The sequence below is a fragment of the Ranitomeya variabilis genome, chromosome 4 (genome assembly GCF_051348905.1).
Source record: "Ranitomeya variabilis isolate aRanVar5 chromosome 4, aRanVar5.hap1, whole genome shotgun sequence".
NCBI classification, from domain to species: domain Eukaryota; kingdom Metazoa; phylum Chordata; class Amphibia; order Anura; family Dendrobatidae; genus Ranitomeya; species Ranitomeya variabilis.
Genome location: NC_135235.1, coordinates 531,312,909 through 531,327,570, shown reverse-complemented (window position 1 = coordinate 531,327,570; position 14,662 = coordinate 531,312,909). Strand labels below are relative to the sequence as shown.

The following is a 14,662-nucleotide window of genomic DNA, read 5'->3' as shown; positions in this document are numbered from 1 at the left end:
CGGGATCATCTGCTGCAGAGAACCATACAGGACACCATAAGTTCTTGCATTGGACTGCTATTGTTTTACAGTTGCTACGCCTATTATCTCTCCTTTAACCATTAACCTCCCTGCGAGGAGTGTATACGTTGTTTTATTAAATTGTTACAACTTGATAACCCTTGCTCTGCCTCCTGTTTGTCACTGCATCCCGCAACCTGCTTACAAATGAACAAAATAAATATCTAAATCAAATGAGGTGCACTTGCACAAAGTCAGTAATTTTGTATGGTTATAGCCAGGTGTATGAGTAACCAGTATTACTAACATGGTGATAATGATCATTTTCATATGTAAGTGGAAACATGATCTGAAACAGCTGTATAGGAAGCTTAAAATTGCTCAAGAACACCTAAACTCTACAAAAGTGAGGTTGTGGAAGAAAGTTTCATGTCATGAACACAGCAACAAGACATGAGATATTTACACTGAATTAGCAAGGTCTCTCCCAGGGAAAGAGTTCAAAGACTGAGGTTTCAGGATGTGCTGTTCAAGCTCTGATGAAGAAGCACTAAGAAATTGGCAATGCTGAGGACTGTAGACTCAGTGGTTGTTAAAGAAAACTTAGTGCAGCAGATGAAATACACATCATTCTAATTTCTTAGATCTCAGAAGAAGTCCAGGAGTTCTGTCAACTCAGAACTGTCTGCAACCAATGGGATTCAGCTACACCCACCTACTTGAAAAGTCTGGCCAGAAGTGGTGTTCATAGAAGAATTGCGGCTTAAAAAAACCCAGAAACATGCATTCAAAAAGGAAACAAGGCCATGTCACTCAACTATGCATGAAAGCATAAAAACTGAGGTATAAGAAAATGGCAACAGGTGCTCTGGACTAATGAGACAAAATGTGAAATATTTGGCTCTAACAGAAGGTAGTTTGCTGCTGGAGGACTTGAGAGCAGTACAATAAGTGCCAGCAGACAACAGTGAAGCATGGTGGAGGTTCCCTGAACGTTTGGGGAAGTGCAGTGCCCCAGAGTCCTGGTCGTTGCAGTAATGTCGCTCTTCCACCAGGGGGAGTGATATTACGTCTGATGGTACTAAAGGAGTTCACCTTGCCAGGTATCACAAGTCACACACTACACTTCACACTCCAGTCCACCAGGGGGAGCCTTGCTACTATCTTCTAGGGCACTCCTCACACACGGGTAAAACTGGTGGGTTGGATAGGAAGTCAGTCAGAAGCTGCCTGGGTTTGACCCAGAGAGGACCTGTCAGGCAGACAGGGGGAGAAGGACGAACATCTGAGCTGCAGACAGAGGGTCCCTGTCAGGGGTGGGATCCTGGCAGAGGCCTAGCAGGAGATAGAATGCTATGGAGCTGCGCCTGCACCCCATGCGGCAGCATCCTAAGAAAGGACACGAAGCGAAGTGTATTGTGGAGAGTGAGAAACGAAGTCACAGCACAAGGAGATAACACCGGGAGGAGTTCTGCCCCGAGATCGGCAGCCTCCTGAGGCGTGTAGCCGGTGGCCGGAACACCGAGGGAGTAATTGACTCTACGCATTACTTCAGAGACCGGCAGGACAGTCAATTCCAAGTTGGCTACCCGACGTTAATACCTAAGAAGACACGGAGGCAAAATTGTGGGAGCGGGGCGTCTCTAGGGTCCCTATATATAAGCTCCAGGCCTACCCAGTCATACGGTTTGTCCTATCCATACCATCTGGGGGACAGAGAGAGAGAGAACATCAGAAACATCCACGAAAGTTGTGAGGACTATCCCGTGGTGCTCAGCAGGGAGGTACTACAACACACAGGCGCTAGTAGGAAGGCTACTGATTTCCACCTGGTTAAGAGAACTCTGGATGTGCCTTCGGACCGGCCGGACTCTGCCTGCCCTGTGAACAGTACTCTGGACTGTGGATGCTGAAGTCTTCAGTAAAAGGTAAAGAGACTGCAACCTTTGTGTCCTCGTTATTCATTGCGCCTTACAACGTCAACCATCACCACCTACACATCAGGGAAGCCCTGGGGACATACTTCACCTGTGGGAAGGTATACCATCTAGCTGCCATTCCATCACCCCAGCGGACCCCTAAGCAGCGTTGGTCACCCTGACCGAATACCACAGGTGGCGTCACGAACACCAGACTAACTTCACCTTTAATTGGACGCCCCTCAGAAGGGCCACGGACCAGGTCGGGCCACTGTGACATCCCCAGAACCGAGACAGAGGGACCCGGTACCGAGTACCCCATTGCCCTTAACGTGGGGGCGATCCATCATTTTGGCGTCACGAACAGGATCTACTTAAGCCTGAAAATCAGGTCATGTGTGCCTAAGAACTGTATTGGAACTGTGATTTATTGCAAGGACTGTGTATTGCCAAATTCCCACCAAAATCACCGCCATTACAGCACCATATGGTGTGCAGGAGGAGTGGGGCGTGTCGTCGTGGGAGTAGCTTGGAAGACTGGCGCGAAGGTAGAGCCAGCCCCTTACAGATACTACTATGTCCGAGAGATATGCCCATCAACAAGAAAGGTCCGCCTTCTAGTCTGGGATGGTGGAGGAAGAAGGAACCGCCCTCCGGACGGGGAGGAGCAGGAATCATTGAACGCCACGAGGCAGAATCTGGTTGGCAACATGGCGAGTGGAGGTCGCCCGGAAGAGGGGGAGAAAACCCGCACCAGTCCCAGCCAATGGGAGCCGAGTGGCCCCTTACCAGGCCGCATGGACCAGGAGGTTCTCGGAGCAGAAGTGGAGGAGTTATGTCGTCAGCTCCGGGACCTGTGTCAGCACGTGACCGCCGCTAGTGAGAAGCAGCCATGCTACCAGCTGCCCAAGCCCCAGCCTGCAGCAGAGGAAGCCGGCACTGGGTAGATGTGGACTTGCCCCCGCCACGACCACCCGGACGGGTATGTAGCCGCATTGAATGCGAGAGGCCCTGGGAGACTCTAAAGACTGCTGACGTCCCACTGCAGCCCATCAAGCAGCCTGTAAACGTCCAGGGGGAGTGGATGACATTTAAGTGGACCCGTGCTACCACCAACCTGATCGGGTTCCCTGGAGAGGCCCAGTCGGAAGGAGAGAGCATTGAGGTCATCCACCAGCAGGACAATCGACAACAAGTACGCCGACAGGAGGAGGAGTGGGCTAGAAAGAAGGAACTCCGACGTCAGGCTGAACGGGAAAAAAACCTCCAGGCTAAAGCCCGGGTCAGACAGACGGCTGAGGAGGACTGGGGCCCGCAGCACTACGGAGTCATCAGTACCTTCCCGCTTACAGGGGGGTTGGGGCTTCATAAAGGAGCCCGGCCTTGCTCTGGAAGTGTTTGTGAACAGACGGGACGTGGAGGCGCATCTCATTGAGGGACACCCAGGTTGGGATCTATACCCCGGTGACCGCGTTCGGTACACGCGCCATTGGGGAGACAAGGATGGTATGCCCTTCTCGTTCGCAAATACAAACCGGAAGTGACCGTACCACCATCTTACTGCTCCCTACCAGAACAGGTGGCCCTTTCACCAATCTCTCTGTGCTCCAAGTGCCTTCGGACCATTACCCCAAGGAGAACTGTGAGTACGCAGACCCCTATCCGGGGTGCAGATGCACTCTATGTGGTAGCAGGTGGTGGTCAGCACCCAAAGGGACCACCCCCTGAATCGCCAGTGTAAACCTCGGAGAACCAAAAACTAGTTCTTTCAACTGTTTGTTCTTCCTTTGCTGCTTAAACCCGTCTAGGGTTAACTCTTAAAGGGATCCCTTTGTTTACCCGGGATCCCTATTGTTTCAAGTTTTTCTATTTTTCTTCTAAAAGAACTGCGGAATCATGAACTGTGCATGGTCGCAAACTGTCGCTGTATATAGTTTGCACCTTCTTAAAGGTGCTCTCTGCTGGTTTTACATAGGAGGCTTTTACAGAGACTGCCTCTTAACAGAAACTGCTATTAATTATGCTGTAAAATAACTGCTTTGCTTCACAGACCTGAAGAAAAACCCGTTGGTGTGGCAGAATTCCGGGTCAGTTTTACATGTCTTGTAGCCCACCCAAACCAACGTTCGGGGGTTCGTAACAGGTCCCTCATATTACATCACGTCATTTAAAAAGACTTGGGAATTAATGATGTGATTATTGCACTACCTCTGAAAAGACTTGGAGTTTCCTCTTAAAGGGAATGTTCACTTTTTGCACTTAGTTAAAACATGATAGTGTTGCCTTAAGAAGTTAGATAGTAATAATGTTTATACATAACAGTAGTATGTAGTTAGCAAGCTAGTAATAAGAAATGTTTGAAAATGTTTAATAATGTACTTTAAATAAAATGGAGGACAAGAGAAAGTTGAAAGAAAGATACAGTCTAGCCTGTAGTGGAGGTGAAACTTGTCCTGAATTTCAATAAAGTGAGCCCGTAGGGGTTAGTGAGTCCTCTAGAGAGCCATAGATAGATGGTTAATAGACTTTGCACTTAAGGAAAATGTTAAATTATTGTTATAAGATAGCACTTAGTATTTAATAGATAGAATACCTGTATGGGTAATTGGTTCTATAGATAGATAGTAACTGTTTTCAATCTGCCTTTTGCACAATGTAAATATGTTCTTGTTTGTAACGCTCAAGTGTCCTCACCTCCTATAAAGGGAAGCACTGTTAAATTAATTTGTTTACATTCCAAAAAGTTTGTATGTCTTTTGCTAACATGTATTGTTGTTCTTCTTTTCCCAGTCCCGGAGTACTGGATTTAACGGGGGGGAGTGCAGCGCCGCAGAGTCCTGGTCGTTGCAGTAATGTCGCTCTTCCACCAGGGGGAGTGATATTACGTCTGATGGTACTAAAGGAGTTCACCTTGCCAGGTATCACAAGTCACACACTACACTTCACACTCCAGTCCACCAGGGGGAGCCTTGCTACTATCTACTAGGGCACTCCTCACACACGGGTAAAACTGGTGGGTTGGATAGGAAGTCAGTCAGAAGCTGCCTGGGTTTGACCCAGAGAGGACCTGTCAGGCAGACAGGGGGAGAAGGACGAACATCTGAGCTGCAGACAGAGGGTCCCTGTCAGGGGTGGGATCCTGGCAGAGACCTAGCAGGAGATAGAATGCTACGGAGCTGCACCTGCACCCCATGCGGCAGCATCCTAAGAAAGGACACGAAGCGAAGTGTATTGTGGAGAGTGAGAAACGAAGTCACAGCACAAGGAGATAACACCGGGAGGAGTTCTGCCCCAAGATCAGCAGCCTTCTTCTGAGGCGCGTAGCCGGTGGCCGGAACACCGAGGGAGTAATTGACTCTATGCATTACTTCAGAGACCGGCAGGACAGTCAATTCCAAGTTGGCTGCCCGACCTTGATACCTAAGAAGACACGGAGGCAAAATTGTGGGAGAGGGGCGTCTCTAGGGTCCCTATAAATAAGCTCCAGGCCTACCCAGTCATATGGGTTGTCCTATCCATACCATACCATCTAGCTGCCATTCCATCACCCCAGCGGACCCCTAAGCAGTGTCGGTCACCCTGACCGAATACCACAGGTGGCGTCACGAACACCAGACTAACTTCACCTTTAATTAGACGCCCCTCAGAAGGGCCACAGACCGGGTCGGGCCACCGTGACATCCCCAGAACCGAGACAGAGGGACCCGGTACCGAGTACCCCATTGCCCTTAACGTGGGGGCGATCCAGAAGCATCTCAGCTAATGGGGGATTTGCACAGCTCAAAACTCTGATTCAGCTGGACTGTCCCATCACATTACAGCATTTCTCCCGGCTTCTATTCTCACCTCTCTGACACGTCTTCATTGCTTCCTCTGTAGCTCCCCCCTCAGGGGTGGGGCCTCTCTCTGCTCAGTGCATAAATTAAATAATTCACTTCCTTCTCCCTCCTTTGATCTGGTCTCCCCAGGACTCAAACTCACAGCGCCGTGTTTGCAGGCTGTTGCGCTACCAATGAGTCAGCCCATGATGATGTAGATAGGAGAATTAAGTAATTTTGACCTCTTTTCCAGGCAATGAACCCAGAAGCAGGTTATAGATGTCCATAGAAATACATTATGTATAACAATAACAATGTATTTTTATGGTGCCTGTATACGGAGGGAGATGTCCTGGGGAGAATTTTGTGTATTTGATCTGTACTGCAGGCTCTGATTAAAGGTAGATTGTACTGCTAGAAATATACTGCTATGTACACAATATATGTATTTGTATTTTAGAGATAGAATAAGAAATTTCTTCATCCTATAAAACTGGTAAAAAAAATAATAATGAAAAACACTTGATAGTGAAAAAAAATTAATTTTTAATGTTTTTTTTTTTAAATAATAAACATCACAAATCAGGACATATTTGGTGTCCTTCTACACCTCCAAACAAAACAGCGATCAGATTATTTATGGTGATCGGTAAATTTCGTGATTGATATTTGTTCTCTATTAAACCCATAAAAAATTTAATAAAACTGTAATGCTGAGGCTGTGTTCACGTGTAGCATAAATGCTGTGTTCTTTCTGCTTTTTTTTTTATTATGCAAGTGTCTTCACCACACAACACAATAACAATCTTCTCTGATTATTACGTGTTTGCTGTAATTCTCTTATGGATTTTCCCACTTATTTGATGCGATTTTGGTGCAGATATGAAGCAGAACAGCGCTATTTTCATATGTTTTTTTTTTTCAGAAGAAGAGAAAAAATGCAACAAAACTGCAAAGCTCAGCAGCAGCATCATCAGACCACAGAGGGCGGAGATTTAGGCTATGTGCACACGCATAATGATCCACTGCGGATTTTTCCGCAGCGGATTTGATAAATCTGCAGGGCAAAAACGCTGCGTTTTTGCTGCAGATTTATCGCGGATTTACCACGGTTTTTTTGCGGATTTCACTGCGGTTTTACAACTGCGGCTTTCTATAGGAGCAGCTGTAAAACCGCTGCGGAATCCGCAGAAAGAAGTGACATGCTGCGGAATGTAAACCGCACGTTTTTTTCCCCAGCATGTGCACAGCGTTTTTTGTTTCCCATAGGTTTATATTGTAATGTAAACTCATGGGAAACTGCTGCGGACACGCTGCGGATCCGCAGCATTTTCCGCATCGTGTGCACATACCCTTAGAAATGCATCAAATATGGAGGAGAAGATTGTTATTGTGTAGTTTGGTGGGGTCATCTACAGAAAACAAAAAACAATATTTCTGCAATGTGTGAACACGGCCTTACAGACACAAAAATAAGGCAGATGTCATATAGTGAAGATGCATAAAGATGAGAAAGTTCTGGCGGCTCAAACTGTGAATGAATTAACAAAAAATAATCCACAGGTCCCATCTAGAGATGAACAGGACGCACAGAGGATGTCCCGCCAGCTCTGGCTAATCAAAAGCAGTGCTGGGGACACCGGAAGGTAAGAGATTCGCAGCCTCCCATCAAGCTGCCAGGTAGCACTGATTGGGACGCTGGACCAGATCCATCCCCACATCTTTTGTCCAAAGTGTCCCAGATACAGTGGACAGTCCTGAGTTTAGGTTTGCGCTCTGCAGTCTGGAGTGTCTGCTGAATGTCCCTTACTGCCACCGCCCCTCTGACAACTCCTCCTGCCAGGAGAAGGAATTGGTAAATGAGTGTGGATTAGGGCGTGGCCAACCTTTGCCGCATGATCTGTCCCATTTTTCTGATCTTCAAAAGTTGTGCGGTATGGATTTGGTCAGGATTAATAATTTCCTCAATGCTGAGAAATAGGGCTCATACTCACTTGCTAGAAAAAAAACGGTCGGTAATCTGGACCGAAAAAATTGGATGCAAACTATGCGATTGTCATGCGATTGTCATGCAAGTTCAATGCGATTTTAATCGCACCATCCGTTTTACATCCGTATGCAATGCGTTTTTTTCTCTGCAACAATTTTTATACAATCATTTACAGGACCATTTACAGTGTTCTATGCCACAGAATGGTAAGGTATCTGTAAAAAAACGGACGGAAAACGGATGGTCCATATTCCGTTTGCTTTTTTTATCGCACCCATTTTTCGGCTGAAAAAAAAAATCGCAAATGAGAAGTCACCTATTGAATAACATTGGTCAGAGTGCAATCCAATTTTTTATTGGATTGCACTCGTCCGTTTTGCTCGCAAGTGAGTATGAGCCCATACAGGCAGATACTTATCCATCATGCAGTACAATAAGGGAGGCGCCTGATTGGCTGTAAATGTATTTTGCAGCAGGACAACGACCTCAAACATGCAGCCAATGTCATTAGCGTAAAGAAGAACAAGGATTCCTGGAAGTGATGATACGTCCCCCACAGAGCCCTGATCAGCATCCTTGAGTCTGTCTGCGATTTCATGCAGAGACAGAAAGATTTGTGCATTTCTACATTCACAGAAGATCTGTGGTTAGTTCTCCAAGATGTTTGGAACAACTTCCCTGCCGAGCTCCATCAAATATTGTGTGCAAGTGTATGTAGAAGAATTGATGTTTTAAAGTCAAAGGGCGGGCCCAACAAATATTAATTTGATTTTAGATTTTTCTTTAGTTCATTTACGTTGCATTTTTTGCATTCTTACTTTGCCCTATTTTTTTCACATCTATCTAAAATGTTTGCAATGTACTGTGTATATATAATATACGGATATACACCCAGTGCTCTGTGATCCTGTCCTGATAAGCTGCAGACCTCAGTTTGTAGTGAACATAAATATATTATTTCCTGTATTTAGAAACAACTACTGTAACAACACTGAACCTGTAGAAATAATTATTCTTTTGTTTAAGAAGTGCAGTGAAACCAGGAAGTTTATATAGTGAGCAATAATCCCAGAGCAAACAGTGGAAGGCAAACAAAGCTTCAAGTACTATGGGGTTTTCCAAAGTGCTAATGGATCATCATTAGGACAGACTATCAGTATCTGTTCAATGGAGGTCTGACACCTGCCGCAATCATCTGAATGAAGGCATATAGTGCAGATAATACCGTAACTTGGCATCAGTCCATCATATATTTCAGTGGTGGCCAACATGAGATAACCATATTGACACATCTAGCATGTTCTCTTGTCAGATGGAACCAAAGTAAAACTTTTTGGGGTAAATACAAAACACTATGTGTGGTAGAAAACTAAACGCACATCACCCTGAAAACACAGTCCCTGCCGTCACACATGGTCGTGGCAGCATAATGCTGTGGGGATGCTTTTCTTCAGCAGGGACAGGGAAACTGGTCAGAGTTGATGGGAAGATGGATGGAGCTGAGTACTGGGCAATCCTGGAGGAACACCTGATTGAGGCTGGCAAAGATTTGTGACTAGGGTGTAGGTTCACCTTTCAGCAGGACAACGACCCTAGACATACTGCCAGAGCTACAATAGAATGATTTATAACAAAGCATATTCATGCATGTGAATTGCCCAGTCTAGATCTAAACCCCATTGATAATTTGTGGAAAGACCTGAAAATTGCTGTTCAAAGTTGCACTCCACCCAATCCTACTGCGGTAGAGCTAGTAAGGAAGAAAGGGCAAAAATTTCAGCCTCTAGATGTGAAAAGCTGTTAGAGAGGTACCCCAAAAGACTTGCAGCAGTAATTGGGGCAAAAGGTGGTTCTACAAAGTTTTGACTCAAGGGGGCTGAATACAAATGCAGGTCACAATTTTCCGATTTATATTTTTAAAATAGTTAGAAAACCATCTATCATTTATTCTTCACAAACATTTGTTGATGTGTTGCTTTGTGTGGGTATATCTCATAAAATACCAATAAAATACATTTATATTTGTGGTTGTAACATGAAAAATTGTGCAAAAGTTCACAGTATATGAATACTTTCTCAAGGCACTGTATATAAAATAATCTACAGTTTTGTGTACTCCCACTTTCCTGTGCTCCCATAAATTATAGGGAACATACCATGCTGACCACTGAACAATACACTTACTGTGGACCATCGAATAGTCCTGAACAGCTTTTGAAGCCTCCACAATGTGGAAAATGAACTATGTTCTGCTCATACATGGCCATCTTGTCTGCTTACATGTTTTAGTCGGTCAGTATTTAAAAATCTTCATAATAACAAATGCCATACAACATTGCACTCTTAAAAATTTATTAAAATAAATTAAAATAATTTTTACATTATTTCTAGAGTTCTCTGTCCCAGTTGGGGCACACAATCTCAATTAGCGGGTTTTCACAATCTCATCATAAAACAACCAATATAAAGCAATAATTAAATATTATATAAATAAATAAAACAACTGCATAAAGACCATGTAAAAATAAATAATTACCATAAATAATATAAAAATATTACAAAAATATATAAATAAGTGGCATTTAGTCACACTTTTTCAATATACTGATGTGAAGGACAACTAAGGAATATATTAGGGATTTTTTTTTTTTTTTGAATGATTACGGCAAATTCTTGTCTTCAATTCCTGTACAAAATTCAGTAATAGAAGGTGAAGAACGTTGTTTGCTTGGGATTATTGAAAAGACCAGGCAATGTGGTCCTTCCAACTAAAAGAGTAGAAGACTACAATGACCGAGGGTAATTTGCTTAGTTGGGCCCCTTCTAACATGAGTCTTTAAATAGTTTTGGTCTTCCTATATGAGGTAAAAAGATTTTAGGGCTCCAGGGCGTGGGAGTGACCCACAATAGTTAAGCCCTTGACTATATCCATGTACCGTACATTAAAGATAAAGTCTTTGTCTCTATACCACCTAGAGGAGCACCGAGGGGTTTTGGTGTCTGTGTCCGACCATTTCCTTGGCACCCACTTTTGTTATGTTCCAGGTCATGATACCACCAACAATTATCAATATAAAGATGGTCATTAGAAAGGTCAGAGGACAAGGCTTAGTTAGGCCAGACTTGCTCAGAAAGTCCACCATCCTAAAATAATATCCAATACGAGAGCTGAACAGACATTAAAAGAAGTTGCAATAAAAAAAGTGAAATATTCACTACGCATGTTTCTTTGACTGCAAACACGCAATCTTGGGTTTCAATCTCGACTTTTGGTGAGCAGGAGGATGTTTAAATATTAAACAGAAGATCCCCTTGAAGCAATTCACATTATTAGACCTCCTGGAACACTCTTAAGGCATTGCAGAGGTCCTGGAGGATGAGGTAAATCCCGGCTTTTTCTTGGAATTCGGTGATGTCTTCAGGCAGCTCCTGAGACACGTGGGTAGGAATAGGAATACTTTTCTCTCTCATCTGTCAGAGGGAAAGAAATATTGATCAGGACCAAACATGCTTATACCATGCTCCTCACCATCTTCCCATACATCTCACTCCAGATGGCTAGAAACCCATAAATGTATGCCGCTTACCATTTCTTTCAAGTTAGAAATAAATTCTTTCAGGTCATACTGCAAATCCGTCAGATCAGCATCAGTATATAGACGTGTGGATCTAAGGAGGGAGTACATGGTCTTCAATCCCTTTAACATCTGGGGGTAGCAGTCCACCTATATAAGAGAGAAGATCAGGAGGTTTATAATCTGTATTTCACACCATATCTGACCGCTACATGCGTCTTTATCTTTGCAATAATACACGTTATACGGTGCGTGGTCAGTGAGGCAAGAGACCCCCCTCTACTAACTAAACAACGCCTTATGTATCAGTGGTTAGGGTCTGGTATAGAGACCCTGGCATCATCACTATGTAGTGCCATATTGCAAAATATGACCAAGTACGATTGAGTAACTATAAGTTCCAGCATGCCCTCTAGAGTTGACAGGTAATGCAAATACATATTACAGAGATGTAAGCTTATATTTATTAATGCAGATCACTGTAAATTGCAGCATGCCATGCCGGGTGCCAGGTAATGTAGATGGCATGGAATATAAATGCATATGATGCAGTTGATACGTAGGAAAATGTAGGCAGCTCTCATTATTCTGCACACCACAATCTACTGTTTAGTGCAGCCATGGGGTCATAAAGCCCCAATATACAGAAGGTGTAGAGACTGGGGCCACTCACCTGGCTGGAGCTGCCACTTCTGCACTGGTCCAATGGAATTGGAGAGATTCCGAGTCTGGTTCCTAACAGTTCTAACTTCTCCTGATTAAGCCCCTATGGAAGTAAATATTAAGTATTAGTATTAAAATAGACTCCATTATGTAGAAGTATTATAGCTGAGAATGTAGCTGGTGAAAGGAGAGCTGGGCATTGTGTTCTACATTGGCATGAGGTTAGTAGGGCCGAATGGCGTTGTGCCAGCGAGGGTATTGGGAGACAATGGACTATTAAGGAGGCAGAATAGGAGCACAGAGCCCCAACAAGTCCATATCATGGACCGTACCAATATGGCATTTTCATGGTCACTGTATCCTCTTCTACATACCAGGCTTCTGGCAGAGAATGCTTAAAAAATATGGCTAGTGGTGGAGGTAAATTTGGAGGCTCATAGGGGTACATTATATATGACTAGCCTGCATGTCATGAAAGTGATCACACTGTTGTATCATTGGCGGAACTAGAAGCTCATGGGCCCCAATGCAACAGCTCTAATGGGGCCCCAATTAATGCAAGTCGTTAGTAGCATTTGTCTTTTCATATTGGTCAAAGGGACGTTTTGGGTCTCGTAGGACTTCAGGGCCTCGGTGCGATCGTAACCCCTGCACCTAATGCAGTTACTAATCACTATAGAAAAGCCACACACTAATGTGAGAACACTAAGAAATATAAATTATGGAAAATACTGATGAGGAAAGGTGACCGTAAAGACAAATTATAAGGGACAGATACAGTAACATCCCAGATTGGGGAGAAGCACCATTATACATATGGGATTAGTAAGGACTATGGCAGTGAGGACGTTGGGATGGACACCACTGTATAATTATCGGCAGTGCAGAATGGACACAATTGGAATATTTGGCAGCGATCGGTACTCACCATTTTGTTTGTAATCTCCGTTGCTTCCAGTCTGATTTTTTCGATGAGTTCCTCCATCCTGTCCATTGGTAGCGGAGCGGTCAGGACCGTGGAGATGAGGGTGAGAGCTACGGTCAGCGCTGGAAATAGAAAAAACAGTGCCAGTCAGAACATGGTGTTATCACGCACTGCCACCTCTGCTGTAAGCCTTGCAACAGCTCGGATCCTTCCTGTGCCTCCTCCCTTCCCTCATTCTTTCACTTTACTAGTTTCCCTTTTAATTTTACCCGGAGGGCACGATCATGCCTTACATTCCTGGCTCCGATAAAGTGTTAACCCCTTCCACTCATGACTTATATTATGCATGACACATCTGGATCTCGGTCTCCACGATGCATTAATAAAGTGAAACGTTACGGCAGACGGTGCTCTCGCATATGTAGCAGAGCTGATTTTATCATACAGCATAAATTATTGCGATATCATAAGGAGTTTGCAACAGACTATCTAAATCCGCTGCATTATTAGGATCCACAAGTGCAACCCCTAAAAGTCACAATGTCAATGGAGTGATGGAGTGGACGCAGATGTTTTACAGAATGTTACATTTCTCATATTTAGCAGTAAGTCCCCTAACCCCATCCCCCACCTGCCTAAATATCTCACTCCTGTTCTAGAAAAAACCTAACTCATCAGAATCCCAAAAACATTGCAATACATGGGAAATAGCAGAACATAATGCACAACACACAGTGCCCAATGTTTCACCCACCTCTAATTGAAAGGGACCCTGGAAGGATAACCATGGTATAAAGAGCAGAGGAAATTATTGTTTTCTGTAGAATTGCTTGGTAGTTAATGCTCCATTCTTACCTACCCCATGTGCTTTTTATACTTACCTACCCCATGATGCTTCTGGTTGGAATTGCCCTCATGACATAATCTTACAGTCTACACAGCGCTGTGAGTAATTGCCGGTAATGACATACTTTGGAAAAAGAAGAAGAAAAAAAAATTGAAGAACTCAAACTGCTGCCTCCTAGTGGATGTGACTCAGAAAGGAATGAAACATTCCATACAGTATTGTTCTCCATCCTCAATTGTACAACTAGTCGTAAAGTCTTATGCAACTACTCACTGACATCAGACAAAATGATGCAGCTTGTTTTTGACGGTCAAAATTACTTGAATAATATTTTCTATTAAATGGTTTAAAGCGCTGGAAGAAAACAAATGATGACAAATTAATATTAAAATCTTGGAGGACATCATCCCTGACCCCATATATCCAGTATTGAGAACATCCAGAATCATTCACTTCAGGGTTTCAATTTTTGTATTCCATCATTACACATTATTATAATGTGTGATCCGGCTCATGAAATTTCTCAATTTGCAAATTTCAGCAGAAATTACAATATAAAATTCATTCATTATTATATAGATTTCTTAGAACTGATGAGGATGGTGTATTTATCTTGGAAACCCATGTCAGAAGAAAGCTTATCGCAATGCACTGGTTGGATGAAAAACCGCCAGGGAAAAAGGAATTTATCAACAAGATAAATTTTATTGTCCTTATGGAAAGAAATATATACAGTAAGAGAGGTCAGAATACAAAATTTGAAAATGTGTGGGGTGGATGGATGGATTACCCAGGTGTGGCGTCTGCTGAGTTACTGCAAAGTAGAATGGGTGTCGTGTAGTTGATTCTGCGGGGACTCCTACATGTACAGGCGAGTTTTTGTAAAGCTTGTTATCTTTTTTTAAGAGGTGATGCGGTCAGATGG

General features: G+C 43.8%; 1 protein-coding gene across 2 annotated transcripts; it reads right to left on the bottom strand.

The window, feature by feature from the left end:
* Nucleotides 1-10,046: 10,046 nt before the first annotated feature.
* Nucleotides 10,047-14,166, bottom strand: LOC143769119 (uncharacterized). 2 transcript variants are annotated; one of them, XM_077257697.1, is made up of 5 exons: nucleotides 13,645-13,696; nucleotides 12,894-13,012; nucleotides 11,976-12,068; nucleotides 11,315-11,452; nucleotides 10,047-11,198 (listed from the first exon to the last, which is right to left on the bottom strand). In XM_077257697.1, exons 1-5 carry the CDS (start codon nucleotides 13,676-13,678, stop codon nucleotides 11,058-11,060), a joined length of 525 nt encoding a protein of 174 aa, XP_077113812.1. In that variant the 5' UTR covers nucleotides 13,679-13,696; the 3' UTR covers nucleotides 10,047-11,057. The 2 variants fall into 2 exon arrangements, with proteins under 2 accessions (XP_077113812.1, XP_077113813.1); XM_077257698.1 differs by lacking the exon at nucleotides 13,645-13,696 and adding an exon at nucleotides 13,772-14,166 and having other exon boundaries at nucleotides 10,049-11,198.
* Nucleotides 14,167-14,662: the final 496 nt, after the last annotated feature.

Coding starts and splice junctions, on each gene's coding strand:
- LOC143769119 (XM_077257697.1), bottom strand. CDS start 13,678: ATGGTTATCCTTCCAGGGTCCCTTTCAATTAGAG. Junction 13,013..13,644: donor AGGGTCCCTTTCAATTAGAG/GTGGGTGAAACA, acceptor TTCTATTTCCAG/CGCTGACCGTAGCTCTCACC. Junction 12,069..12,893: donor CGGAGATTACAAACAAAATG/GTGAGTACCGAT, acceptor TTACTTCCATAG/GGGCTTAATCAGGAGAAGTT.